Consider the following 13169-nt stretch of genomic DNA (forward strand, 5'->3'; position numbering starts at 1 on the left):
TTGGCGTGACGTACCCGGCCATGCCACGCCCCCTTCTGAACGGACCAATAAGCAGCGAGGCGCCTGGAATTATGAATGGACCGCTACGCACGTCACAGGCCGCCGTTTAAAGGGCCAGCAGCGTAGACGGGGCTGCCCGGGGATACCCCGCGGAGCCCAACCGGGGCCCGGCGGCACAGGGACCGGGTCCTGCGCTGGGATACACCCGAGGAGGGGCCGCTACGGTCAGCGACAGCCCCCGGGCCCTCACCAAACCTCCACAGCGAGGGCTCCCCTACCCGCCACTCCCAAAGGCCACAAAGAACACCTAAAAAGTGTCATTTTTTTTTTTAAAAAGATCTACGCTGCTGTACATATACACATTACTTACATTACAAAAATCCCAGAGAAACGTTTGCTGTATTAGCTATGCTCTGCTCATTTCCTCTCCTTTCGAAGCAGCTTCCTTTGGGTCAAACACCATTTAGATCCGTGAGCGACCAAATAACGGCTACAGACTTTTGGCAGAATTGTCAAACATCACCCTCCAAACCCACACCTGAAATGGTGACAGTATGATTGGGATTCTGTCTGTTAACTCCTGTAGCTTTATCCAATTCCATTAAATTAACTCACGTGAGAATTTCTCCTACTCCGATTTTTAAGGACTAACAAAAATAGGTCTTTCGCTCTGTCATATAAAGAGCTCGGACACTCCGCACAGTGTAAAAAGCAGTTACCACCTGGCAGAATTTGGTTAATAATGTACAAAAATGATACCAGTCAAGGTGGAGAGAGAAGGAAAAGACTTGGCAATGCGTTAAAAATAGAAGACAATGGCTCACGAGTTCTCCAGCAAAGGTTCGCTCGCAAGGTCTCGCTCGTCACAAACACGTTCACAAGGCCAGAAGGTCCAGAACACGCCGTGGGCAGCGGCACAGAAATCCCAGCACCGCTTTGGGAGCTGGTAACTGCGTCTGTGCGAGCAGGGAGTCTGTGCTGGAGGTCGCTCACCTTGGGGAATAAGTGTCCTTTGAACTCCTGCACGGGAGCAGAAGAACAAGTTTCATCTCTGCATAAAGTTTTTTTCCAAGGCAGCGGGAGTTCTCTGCAGGGAGTGGATGTTGCGTTTCACCCGATCTTCCAGGGTGGACGTAGATGCGCTCTCTAGTTTTAAGCGACTGCGAGAAATTGAAGCAAAGAAAGAAATCAGAACTTCTTTCCAAACGTTATACCATTTTTTAGTAGGATTCATCCTAAGTTGTCTACCTTAATTAATAACTGATCACCGTTTTCTGAGTCTGACAGTCAAGGCCATGATAGAAACAGTTATCTTCTGGGTTAAGAAGAGGATGTGGGAACAATAGATGTCACTAGTTCTACCAGACAACACAGTAGAGTCAGATTTTTATACCATAATCTGAAACACCTCAAACTTCCAGGCCATCACTTGCTCCTCATATTTCCCTGGAATGAAAACGCAGATAATAAAACACTCACTTGAAGAATTTCCCATCTCGGGAGTCGAGTTTCTCCAGCTCTCGCTCCAGCTCCTCCTCCTTCCGGTGTTTCCTGAGGTTGTTCGCTCTCTCCTCGTCCCGCCACTTGGCGTTTTCCATCATCTCTTGGCGCTTACGCTCCAGTTCCTCTGGAGAAATCTTCCTATTTGTGTGGAAAAAGCCACTGCTGGGAACCAACAGTGCTGGGCCCCAGCCCCCTCTCACTTCCCATTCGTTAATAATTTAGAATCCTCCAAATTAGGGGTTTTGAACAACTAATTTTCTTTGGTACCCAATCAGCAAAACACATCTGTACAGGTCTAAATGTTCTGCTTTACCCCGCCCCGGCAAGATCTGTTTTCCTCCTCTTTTTAGCCTCCTTGGTTTTAATTGAGTGGTAAGATGATGCTGGCAAGGTCATATTTTCCTGATGACAGTGAAACAGAATGTCCAGGGGACAAAGACCGATTTCATGTCACCACCTTGCGCATGGAGAACCATCAACCACGGGAGCTGCTTTGGGAAGTTGTCCAAGGACACTCAAGCTCAAAAGCACCAAACTGAGCACTTGAAGACTCTCTGCCCTGTTTTCTGGACATCTGACCCAATCGATTTTCGTTAACAGAATAAAATTCGGTTCGCTCAGCTGTTTCGCCAGCCCCAGAGCCGCTTCCACGCAAAAGCACAGGGACGAATCTTGCTTACCGCGTGTAGCCTGGACTGCGCTGCCGCCGGTAGCTCTTTTTAGGGGAAGGGCTTCTCGGTCTCCCCTTCTCCTCCCGACCGCCGTGTCTGTAACCCAGAAACACCCTCATCAGGACAGATAAAGACACATTCTCACAAGTCTAAATGTTCCCCGCACTTTTTGTACACGTTCTGAAACTCACATGTCCCCCATTATGCAGGATTGTTACCTTTCCACTTCAAAAACAATACACTGCGGATTTCCACACGTCTGTTATATATTTATGTCCACATATCCATCTGTTTTTACTCAGTTTCAATGATTCCATCACCAAATACCTGGTACCTGATTTTATCAGCATTTAGTAAAGATAATTCAACCACGATAAATACATCTCAAAGAGAACCGTTCACCCAAAGACAGGAGTCACTAAACCCAAGGGGTGCACCTACAAAGGGGGGGTCCCAAATGAAGGCGCAATTGCAGACAGCATGAACCCCCCAAGAATTTCTGGGCTCTTGTATAACCGCACAGCTCTCACCTTTACAGCCAGGACTGAGCAATAACGAGGCCACAACACTGAGGTGGTAGAAGGAAATGAAAAAGAAAGATGGATTTTGGTTCTAGAGAACCCCCCAGGCAGCAGCCCTGGGCTGACACCACTCAGGTTCACCACACTCACTGTTTGCTGTGTCTAGAAGGAGATCTCGATCCCCTGCAGCCAGATTGTTCCGAATTCTTCTTGCTGGAGCGTCTCTGAGGAGAACGGGACGGGGTCCTGGACCTGGAGCGATCGCGGTGCTTGTGGGGGACCCTGTCCTGGGGAGCTGGGGAGCTCCGGGACCTGTGGCTCTGCTCCGAGTCTCGAACCTGGAATTCAAAAGCATTTTTCAAGAGAGATGTCTCGAAACAACGATGTGAGGCCACAGAGGAGACGCCAGGCCAGGCTGAGCACAGGAGGGTTTGCGTTGACTCATCTCACATCCTAGGTTTTTATTAAAACCTGTGTCTGAAGAGATTATTTCTGTACAATGTTCAGCAAATGAACCTGCCAAAAGAGTCGAGCAGAGTATTTGAAAAGAAACTACGTAAAACTTAACTTGAACTCAGAGAGGACAAAAGTCCCAGCGGGACCTGCACAGCTTTAGTTTCAGGGCTTAGGTGGCTCCAGATTAAATCTGAACGTTATTAGATCACGTTCCCCTCATCATCCTCTTCCAGCCGGTGAAGCTGCCTTGCAACAAACTACCCAAAACTCCTGCTCTTCCCTAACTCGGGGCAGCTGTGGAAAATATACGTACGTACTTGTAAACCGTATCCTGGGGCTTTGGGAGGAGCCGGTTTCCAGGAGGAACTGATCGTCCTCTTCTGAGACCTGAACAGAAAACACAATAGCACTTTTGAAGCAAATGAAGTTTAAGTTTTTAACATTAAGATGTCATAAAAGTAATTTGACAACGCAAAACCAATAAAGTAACAATACAGAAACATTCAGGCCAATTAAGAGCATTAATTAGAAGGATAAAACTAAAAGAGAGGACATGAAAAACAGGTAATTTAACCAAGAGACAAGGTATTTGTACTACAAAATCTGAAAACATACTTGTTTTTGCTCCACTCCTCCTCACTGCTGTCGCTTTCACTGCTGGAACTGCGCCGGCGATGTTTCTTGTGCTTCTTCTTCTTCTCTTTCTTCTTCTTTTTCTCCTTTTTATCTAAACTGTTTTGCAGCTGTAAAGCAAGACACCATCTCATTAGTACTAATTACTGTCTCTACACTTGGGCAGTCAGTATCACAGGGCAACGTAACAGAGTTCGCTGTGGGAAGGCTCCTGGAACAAATCTAAACCCATTTAACAAGGTTTTCTCTCAAAACTAAAGAGCTTATCACTCTGTGGTACTAAAGCAACAAATAATCACTAGCTAAAAAAGAACCACAGCAGAAGAATAAAAGAACACTGAATTGGAAAGGAAGCGAAATTAATTCCTGCTGAGCGACTGATAAGGAACCTTCTTCTATAATATCTGGATTATAGAAAGTTGAATTTATTCTGTTTTTCTGTGAAAGACTCAGGAAACGTAACTCAGTTCCTTCTCCTAAACGCTACTAATTTGGACCTTCGATCGCCTCCTTGGCTCAGCGTATTTTCTGCTTTAAAGGAGCACTGAGATACACCTACCAGTTCTTTGATTTTCTTCATTTTAACAGGATTATTCAAAACCTCTCTCTTCTTTTCTTCCTCCCTCTTTCTAAAGCAAAACCAAATATATATATATTAGTATTTTCAAATAACTGCAATGATATTTTCATGAAATACACCAATCACGTGCAAGCTCTAAAACCATAAAAAGCAGAAGAATGGGCAAAACCAGACGGAACTAAGAAGGAATCTGTCCTTTCCTTCTCCACTTAAGACTGCAACAAGTAGGATAAACAAGAATTAGTTCTTTTACCATCAATCTGCCTCCAACGCTAATAAATACCTGAACTCTTAGAGCAGAGCAGATAAATACATGTCTGCATGAATAATGGAGCTGAGACAGTAGAGACGAATCCAGGTGGAATAACAGTCTTTGCACTTACGATGGCCACAGACAGCCCAGAGCTCACCCAATTCACACACAGCTTTCAGAAACAGCCACACGAGAGTCTTCACAAAGATCAACCAGCTCTCCCACCGCTTTCAGCCCCACATTTCGTACCTTATCATGAAAAGCGGATCCTCCCGGATTTTGTTGGCCATGTCAAGGACAGAGTTGGCCCCCGACCTGGCGAAAATGGAGCCTGGGAGAAGCCCCGTCTCGCTGGAACAACCCGCGTCCTTGTCCTCCGCCTTCTCAAAGACGTATTTGTCCACGGGGCGACCCATGAGATACTCCTCTCTGTTCACCATGCCTCCGGGACCCTGGTACATCCACTCCAGCTTCTCTTCTCGCTTCCTATTGCAAACGACAGCATCTTATTTTTGGTCTCACAGTTCTAAAGTTAAATTTTAAGGCACTGGCTTATGAAGGTGAGTGGAAATGGCTCTCGCGGGGGCGCCTGGAACACCTGCACCCCACATCACACAGAACATGTCCCCAGAGGATGCCCAGGTGAAAAAAAAGCTTAACAGTAGAGTCAATGATACTGTTAAGCGGCCTTCTTTATTTTATCAGCACTAGGGAACACTGCGGATCATCCTCCATAAGTGTTCCAGTGTCTGGATGCTCTTGTGTTGCTTATATTCACATAATTATTACATATGCACTACAATTTTTTAAGATTTTGACATACATCTATACTAAGAAATAACTGATGATGTTAGTTATAATTGTTTAGTTTCTTACTTACAAGACACGTATTAATTATTAAATATAAACTAAGCACTCTGCTTCTAAACTATGTATCGCTTAATCTTCTGTCTCCCTCTCGTCATGCAGAAGGATCTAAGCATCCCCTTGTTTTGCAGGCGGTCAGAAAGCATTTATCTCATGTCAATTGGTTAACGATGGGTACGTCTTTTATAACTTAATCGCAGTGCACATGGATTCGGCAGCTTCTCCTCGCAGGGCAGCCGCAGCCCCTCACCTGACGGTGCCCATGTCCTCGGCGTATCGCTGCATCTCCTCCCGCGCCCGCTCCTCCTGCAGCTCCCGCTGCAGCTCCTCGATCTTCTTGCGCTCGGCTTCATATTTCTGCTCGGCTTTCCACACCTTCTCCACATTGCGCAGGGTCTGGGGGTGCCAGCTCTTCTTCAGGTTCTGCAGCGGGGGGAAAACGGGGACACCGGGACCGTTAAACCAGGGTCCCCACGGGCCTCCTCTCGCCGGTGGCCACGGGAAGGGCCCGCTCGGCCCGGACAACGGGACACGCTCGTTCCCACATCACGCAGACCGGCTGGGGCCCGGGGAACGGCCACAGGCCCCGGCCAACCCGCGCCTGGTGCCCGCTGGCAGCCAGCCCGACCCCCGCAGCCCCGGGGGGAGCTCCCGGCCCCTCCCGGCCCCTCTCAACCCATCTCGCCGCCCCGGGCCCGGCCGCTCCTCACCAGGTCGCCTCCCCCCATCGCGGCCGCTTGCTCCGCCGCTACCGGGCCTGGATGTGCGTCATCACCGCGCGCGGGCGCCGCTCAGTGTCGTCACTTCCGGCGCGGCGCTGAGGGGAGCCGGCGAGATGGCGGGGGAAGGCGGCGCCGGTGCCGTTCGGTAGGGGGGATTAAAAAACAAAAGGAAAAACAACCCAAAACAAACAAGAACAAAAACAACCCCAAAGTGTTTAACGCGTTAGCGGGAAAATCTGATGTAAAGGAGACGGCTGAGCGGCGTGGAGCAGCCGGGACCCCCTGCTCCTGCGGGCGCGGTGTCCCGGTGCTGCGAGGGCCCGGCGCGGTGCAGCGGTGAGCGGGGTGTTTTCCGCCCCCACCAGCCGCCGTTACCCCCGGGGTGTCCCTGAGCGGAGGCTCCTCCCGGGCCGTGACACAGCAGCCGGTTCCCGGAGCGCCGCGGGGTCGCGGTGTCCCCGGCGGGGTTAGAACCGCTGACCTCCGTGTTCCCAGCGCTGCGCGTTGCCCTCGCGCCATCGCCGCCCGCCAAACGCCCCGCCCCCCGGCAGCCCCGCGCCCGGGGCGCAGCTCAGGGGCAGAGCCCCCGCCTGCGGGGCCGGGGGTACCGAGTTCGAGCCCCGGGGGCGGCGTGCAGCGTTTAGTAAAGTAACCACAGACTAATTTATGCAGGACAGCCTCATTTCGGTACAGATCCCCTCTTCTAATGAGACGCTGTAATAGTTGTTTACTGGTTTAATTAATAGTAATTACTCAAACAGGAAAAACTAGACCAGCAGCACCTCTGTTGCGCCGGCTTATTTGTGCGTACGTGCGCTCCTCAGGAGAAGAGGGGGAGAAACGTCAAGGTCTGGTTTCGTGCTTGGCAAAAGATGACCAAGTGATTTCCAAGACCTCAGAGGGGTAAGAATGACCCTCCGTGGTCTGTCTGTGAGGAGATTCTGGAAGAAAAAGGGGTGAAAAAGCAGGTAAAGAGGGGGCACCTGGAGTTGAACCAGGGACCTCTTGATCTGCAGTCAAATGCTCTACCACTGAGCTATACCCCCTACTTTCCTTCCTTCCACAAGGAGGTTTTAAAAACATTTATATGGAGGAGCAAGTGTCTGTGTCCACTGATCAGGTTCTTTTACTCAACAGTCCCCTCTGCACCATAACGTGTCTGCCAAAGGGCGTACAGGGAATTACCGCAGAGAATCAAGAACAGAGATGAGTACACGCACACGGTGAGTAGTTACACAGCGCACAACCGCTGCAGTTTCTTATAGGCCTGGGGTCAGTTCCTCCAACACTGAAGCTCACACATCAGCCCTCACAGCACAAGCTCACAAGACCCAAACCAAACTCTCCAGCTTCTTTCTGTGATGAATTTTGGCAAAAGGAAGGTTAAAGGAGAAGAAAAGAAGGGGGCACCCAGATTTGAACTGGGGACCTCTTGATCTGCAGTCAAATGCTCTACCACTGAGCTATACCCCCTGGGGAACCTCCTGCCACAAGACATTTTTAAAACATTTATACAGAGAGACTGGGTTCTATACCCACTGGTCAGATTCCTTCACTTGCAGCCCCCATGTGCATATTACTGTGCCTGCCAAAGAGCACAGAGACTCCTAAATATAATAAATCATGATAAATACAATTACTAGAGAGCATTAAGAACAGATACAAGTACGCGCAGACAGTGAGTAGTTACACAGTTCACAACCCTTGCAGTTTCCTTGTAGGCAGGGGCTCCATTCCTTGAATGCTGAAGCTCCAAACCCAACATTTGCTGCACAGCACAAGCTCACAAGACCCAAACCAAACTCTCCAGCTTCTTTCTGTGATGAATTTTGGCAAAAGGAAGGTTAAAGGAGAAGAAAAGAAGGGGGCACCCAGATTTGAACTGGGGACCTCTTGATCTGCAGTCAAATGCTCTACCACTGAGCTATACCCCCTGGAGAACCTCTGCCCACAAGACATTTTTAAAACATTTCTATAAGACAGACAAATTTTTATACCCACTGGTCAGATTCTTTCACTTCACAGCCCCCTCTGGGCCATAATGCGCCTGCAAAGGGTGTCAACAGACTTAAATATAATAAATGATGATAAATATGATTACTGCAGAGTATTAAGAGCAGAGATGAGTACTCACAGAACATGCAACACCTGCAGTTTCTTTCAGGCAGGGTCTCGGTTCCTTGAACGCTGAAGCTCTGAAACCAATGTTTGCTGCACAGCACAAGCTCACAAGGCCAAAAAGGAGCTCTCCAGCTTCTTTTTGTGACAAATTTGGGTAAAAAGAAGTGTGAAGGAGAGGAAAAGAAGGGGGCACCTGGAGTTGAACCAGGGACCTCTTGATCTGCAGTCAAATGCTCTACCACTGAGCTATACCCCCTGCACACACCTGTAACTTGCCAACAAAACAACATTTTCATTACATTCTTCCCCAATCTTTGGCATCTCTGCCTCCCAGGAATCCAATTGAGCAAATCCTGCTGCAGAAATCACCAGCCTGAAACACAACAGCGGCCAAGACGCCGACGCGCCGCACTCCCACAGACAGACAGACAGACAGACACCATCTCTGCACGTCGTTCACCCGCTGACCTTGGCCCAGTTTCTCTCCAGCCAAACCTCTGTTTCCCCGTTGGCGTTTGTTCTCTTCTAACAGACGGTAACTTGATACAGCAACCGCCTCAGACTCTGAAGTTTTCCCCACTGTTTCTATCTCTTACTGTAACATGAAAAAGAATTCACAGGAGAGGAAGCCGAGCTGATCTTCTCGAGAGGCCAGTGAGGAAAACCTTGTGCTGCACTTAACCTTTCAAGAACAGAACAATCTCTAGAGGTGAAGACAGAAGTACATTATTCAGCCTCCTGAGACAGCAGAAGATGGGAAGCTGAGCTGCTCCTTCCAGCAAACACTCTGACAGCCCCAAAAAAAGGTAAATTGTGAGGGGGCACCCAGATTTGAACTGGGGACCTCTTGATCTGCAGTCAAATGCTCTACCACTGAGCTATACCCCCTGGGGAACCTCTGGCCACGAGACATTTTAAAAACATTTCTATAAGACAGACAGGTTTTTATACCCACTGGTCAGATTCTTTCACTTCACAGCCCCCTCTGGGCCATAATGCGCCTGCAAAGGGTGTCAACAGACTTATATATATTATCATAAACAGACTTAATTATATGATGATAAATATTATTACTACAGAGTAGTAAGAGCAGAGACGAGTACTCACACACAGTGAGTAGTTACTCACACAATACACAACCCGTGCAGGTTCCCTACACGCAGGGGCTCCGTTCCTTGAATGCTGAAGCTCCGAAACCAACGTTTGCTGCACAGCACAAGCTCAGACGACCAGGCAAACTCTCCAGCTTCTTTCTGTGATGAATTCAAGCAAAAAGAAGCGTGAAGAAGAGGAAAAGAAGGGGGCACCTGGAGTTGAACCAGGGACCTCTTGATCTGCAGTCAAATGCTCTACCACTGAGCTATACCCCCACCTGCTGCTTTATTATTTCAAACAATCTCAGCAAACATTCACTAATTAATCCTGAGACAAAACAGCAGCTTCTGAAATACTCATCTCTTCCCTCGCAGCCACCTCAGTGTCCTCTCATGGGAATCAGCTTCTTTACCTCTCCCAGCACCCGATGGAACAGAAGCCAGAGCCTGCAGGCAGCTTTAGGGAAAAGTGTGGAAAGCAAGCGCTCCAAACCAACTTTTTCTGGATAAAAAGGAGGGAGGGGGCGCCCGGATTTGAACCGGGGACCTCTTGATCTGCAGTCAAATGCTCTGCCCCTGAGCTACACCCCCACCTGCAAAACCAGCCGCGGCTCCTGTTGGCAGCGGCCAAGGTCCTGCAATCCCAGTTCTGCCTCCAAAACATCCCATCACAGAGAAAAAAACCCGCTTTGAAACACCGACTTCACAACACAGACTAAGGCGCTTGTTTTCAGGTGGTATTTTCCCCCACACCAGCGTCTCTGAGCAGTTAAATCACCCATTCCGTAAGAAAACTCCACACCTACAATTTTGAGAGCCCCCATACGAAGGTTTCTTGTAGAACTTTCACTGACACCTCTTAGTTTCTGTCTGGACGTACCTGGACTGCATAACTCTGTAATGCTAAAATTTAAGTCATTCCAGTGCAACCCCATTCCAGGTGTTTTCCATAATACAGGAACCTGCCTGAAATAGAGACCTATTGGATATTGAAACTCCAAATCCCACTTTCCTGCTGCAGTCCACGTTGACACAAGGTCCATAAAAAGACTTCCCAGAACTCCCTCCCTCACTGTGACATCGTCCCGCTCAGCCGAGGAAGGCGCTTCGGCAAGAAAAACACCACGTATTTGGAACAAGGACTTTTTATTTGATCCCTACGAAGACAAAAGGCGTTCAGGCGATGCTGCCCGCGTTGGACGCGATCCTGGGCCACAGATCTGCGCACTCCTTCGCCACAGGGCCTGTGATTGCAGAGCCTGGAGGAGAAAACAAATACAGCAGCATGTTAGAGACAGAGCAGGCGCAGAGACGTTCACACAATTCAACCCATTTGCGCTGAGTCTGAGCAGAATCTGGGTCCTTTTGCCCAAACTGCAGCCCCAACCCACCACCCCTCTCCGCATCCTGCAGGGTTCTTGTCCATACCTTTCATTTCACCTTTATTATTTACTATCACTCCCGCGTTGTCTTCAAAATAGAGAAACACCCCGTCTTTTCTCCGGTATGATTTTCGTTGCCGAATGACCACTGCCGGGTGGACTGCGGAGAGAAAGGAGCAGCTCGGGATCACAAACCGCCTTTCATGCAGCACATACCCCGCAGACACGGTTCTGCTGCACACGTTTGGGTTACTTTGTGGGTTTGTTTGGGTCTGTTTTTTTTTTAACCTCATATTTGCAGCATTTCGCTACAAGAAACTATAGTTTTCAATAGTACCCTTAAAACTATGTAACACAGCTGCATCTACGCTTGGACAATTCAGTGTTTTTCCACTTCCCCACCTTTATTTCCAAATATATCATCAATTCACAGACAATATTCAGCAGGAACTCCTCCCTCCGCCTCCCAAGCACCAACAAACCCTTGTTTTTCCCCCAAGACAGACTGTCCCACCACTGATTGAAATAAACAGCACAAGCTGCCACTTCACCCAAAAGCGATGCCTTCGCTCTGCCCTTCCACGACAACTCACTGGGTCACTGTTCACAGACCCAACAAGTGCTTTTTAGGAGGGTGGACATGACACTCCAGGGATTCGGTTCCCGCTTCCCGCACCAGTTTGAGGGAGGAACCATCCTCCCCGTCCTTTGCAGGAGTGACACGGCGGCGCGGGCCGACTCTCAGCGCTCACCCTTCTTCCTCAGCTCGGGTTTGCCCTTCTTGACCGTGGCCATCACCATGTCGCCCACACCAGCCGCCGGCAGCCGGTTCAGCCGCCCCTTGATCCCCTTGACGGAGATGATGTAGAGGTTCTTGGCGCCTGCGGGGAGAAGCGCTGCCGTTAACCGGGGAAGACGCTGCCCCAACAAATCACCGACTGACGCCAAGAGCGCCAGCTGCGGCTTCCCCCAGAACAGACGCTGGTTCTGGGGAGGCCAAACCTCGAATCCTGGGGGCAGTTTTGGGCCCCTCACAAGGAAGAAGCCCTTGAGGTGTTGCAGTGAGTTCAGAGAAGGGAATGGAGCTGGGGAAGGGGCTGGAGCACAAGTGTGATGGGAGCGGCTGAGGGACCTGGGGGGTTCAGCTGGAGAACAGGAGCTGAGGGGAGACCTTCTGATCTCTGAACTGCCTGGAAGGAGCTTGGAGCCAGGGGGGGTCGGGCTCTGCTCCCCAGGAACAAGCGCCAGGAGCAGAGGAAACGGCCTCAAGTTGCACCAGGGGAGGTTGAGGTTGGATCTGGGAACAATTTCTTCCCCAAAGGGCTGTGGGGCATTGGAACAGGCTGCCCAGGGCAGTGCTGGAGTCGCCATCCCTGGAGGGCTGGACAGACGGACCTGAGGTTCTCAGGACATGGGGCAGTGCTAGGGTGGGGGAACGGGTGAACCTGATGATCTTGAGGAGCTCTCCCAGCCAAAACAATTAAACAATTCTACGACATTATTGTTATCTCCTTCCCCAGCACCTCGCTGAGCCACAGGTACAGCCCTGAACTCATTTGCAGAATAAAGCCCTGTTTTTAACAACCCATTCAACAGCCGTTCCCCCCCGGTCACGCCGGGCGGCTCCTCCCGGGCCCCCGGCCGCGCTCACCCGTGTTGTCCGCGCAGTTGATCACGGCTCCCACCGGGAGACCCAGGGAGATGCGGAACTTCGCACCGGAGGAACCTCCGCGTCCTGCGGGTGGAGAAAAGGGTTAAAACCCCACAGCCTAAACGCAAAGGGGCTCCAGGCAGCGAGGAGCCGGCCCAACCTCCGCCTCCCCAGGAGCGGATTAATGACACCGGCTGCGGCCTCCGCGCCCAACCGGGCTCGCACGCCGCTCCCCGGGCCCCCACTCCGCCATCCCCCGCCCTGAGCGGGGCGATCCGGGCGCCGCTCGCCGCAGATGGAGCCGGATTCCATCACCCCCCCCTTCCTGGGCCCAGTCCCCATCTTACCTCGCTTCGACATCTTGGCGCCGGAAGAGACGGAGGCACGCGGGGCACGCCGGGATATGACGTCGCCCCGCCCACTTCAACGCGACGGCGGGACCCTCCGCCGGCAGCGCCCCCTAGAGGCGGCCGGGAAGCGGCACCGCTGGGCTACCGGGGGCACCGGGGAGGGAACGGGCGTAACGGCGGCGAAAATCGTTTATTTTAACAAATTGGGGAATTTTGGGGACAAAAAGTGGAGAAAGGCGGGGGAAAAATGAAAAGAAGGGGGCACCCGGATTTGAACCGGGGACCTCTTGATCTGCAGTCAAATGCTCTACCACTGAGCTATACCCCCACACGGTGAAACAATGTATCGTCATCCCTTATCGCGA

The 13169-nt window shown here is 50.7% G+C and overlaps 2 protein-coding genes and 1 long non-coding RNA gene across 7 annotated transcripts; 1 reads left to right on the forward strand and 2 right to left on the reverse strand.

The window, feature by feature from the left end:
• Positions 1-312: 312 nt before the first annotated feature.
• CWC25 (CWC25 spliceosome associated protein homolog) lies at positions 313-6262 on the reverse strand. 2 transcript variants are annotated; one of them, XM_082070661.1, is made up of 10 exons: positions 6195-6262; positions 5735-5907; positions 4867-5103; positions 4344-4413; positions 3767-3894; positions 3469-3538; positions 2846-3033; positions 2184-2270; positions 1480-1641; positions 313-1160 (listed from the first exon to the last, which is right to left on the reverse strand). In XM_082070661.1, exons 1-10 carry the CDS (start codon positions 6210-6212, stop codon positions 1046-1048), a joined length of 1248 nt encoding a protein of 415 aa, XP_081926787.1. In that variant the 5' UTR covers positions 6213-6262; the 3' UTR covers positions 313-1045. The 2 variants fall into 2 exon arrangements, with proteins under 2 accessions (XP_081926787.1, XP_081926786.1); XM_082070660.1 differs by having other exon boundaries at positions 1480-1662.
• Positions 6263-6287: 25 nt separating this feature from the next.
• On the forward strand, positions 6288-10397 carry LOC309448848. Of its 4 annotated transcripts, none has more exons than XR_014185865.1 (4): positions 6301-6447; positions 6968-7109; positions 7344-7429; positions 8662-10397. It is a non-coding gene; the product is annotated as an uncharacterized lncRNA (long non-coding RNA). The 4 variants fall into 4 exon arrangements; XR_014185867.1 differs by having other exon boundaries at positions 6312-6351; XR_014185864.1 differs by lacking the exon at positions 6968-7109 and having other exon boundaries at positions 6288-6351.
• Positions 10398-10550: 153 nt separating this feature from the next.
• RPL23 (ribosomal protein L23) lies at positions 10551-12876 on the reverse strand. The gene is made up of 5 exons (XM_082070665.1): positions 12802-12876; positions 12455-12538; positions 11556-11684; positions 10850-10963; positions 10551-10680 (listed from the first exon to the last, which is right to left on the reverse strand). The coding sequence occupies exons 1-5, from the start codon at positions 12812-12814 to the stop codon at positions 10598-10600; spliced, it is 423 nt and encodes a 140-aa protein (XP_081926791.1). The 5' UTR covers positions 12815-12876; the 3' UTR covers positions 10551-10597.
• Between the last annotated feature and the right edge of the window lie 293 nt (positions 12877-13169).

Source organism: Streptopelia decaocto, assembly GCF_964273445.1.
Source record: "Streptopelia decaocto genome assembly, chromosome: 22".
NCBI classification, from domain to species: domain Eukaryota; kingdom Metazoa; phylum Chordata; class Aves; order Columbiformes; family Columbidae; genus Streptopelia; species Streptopelia decaocto.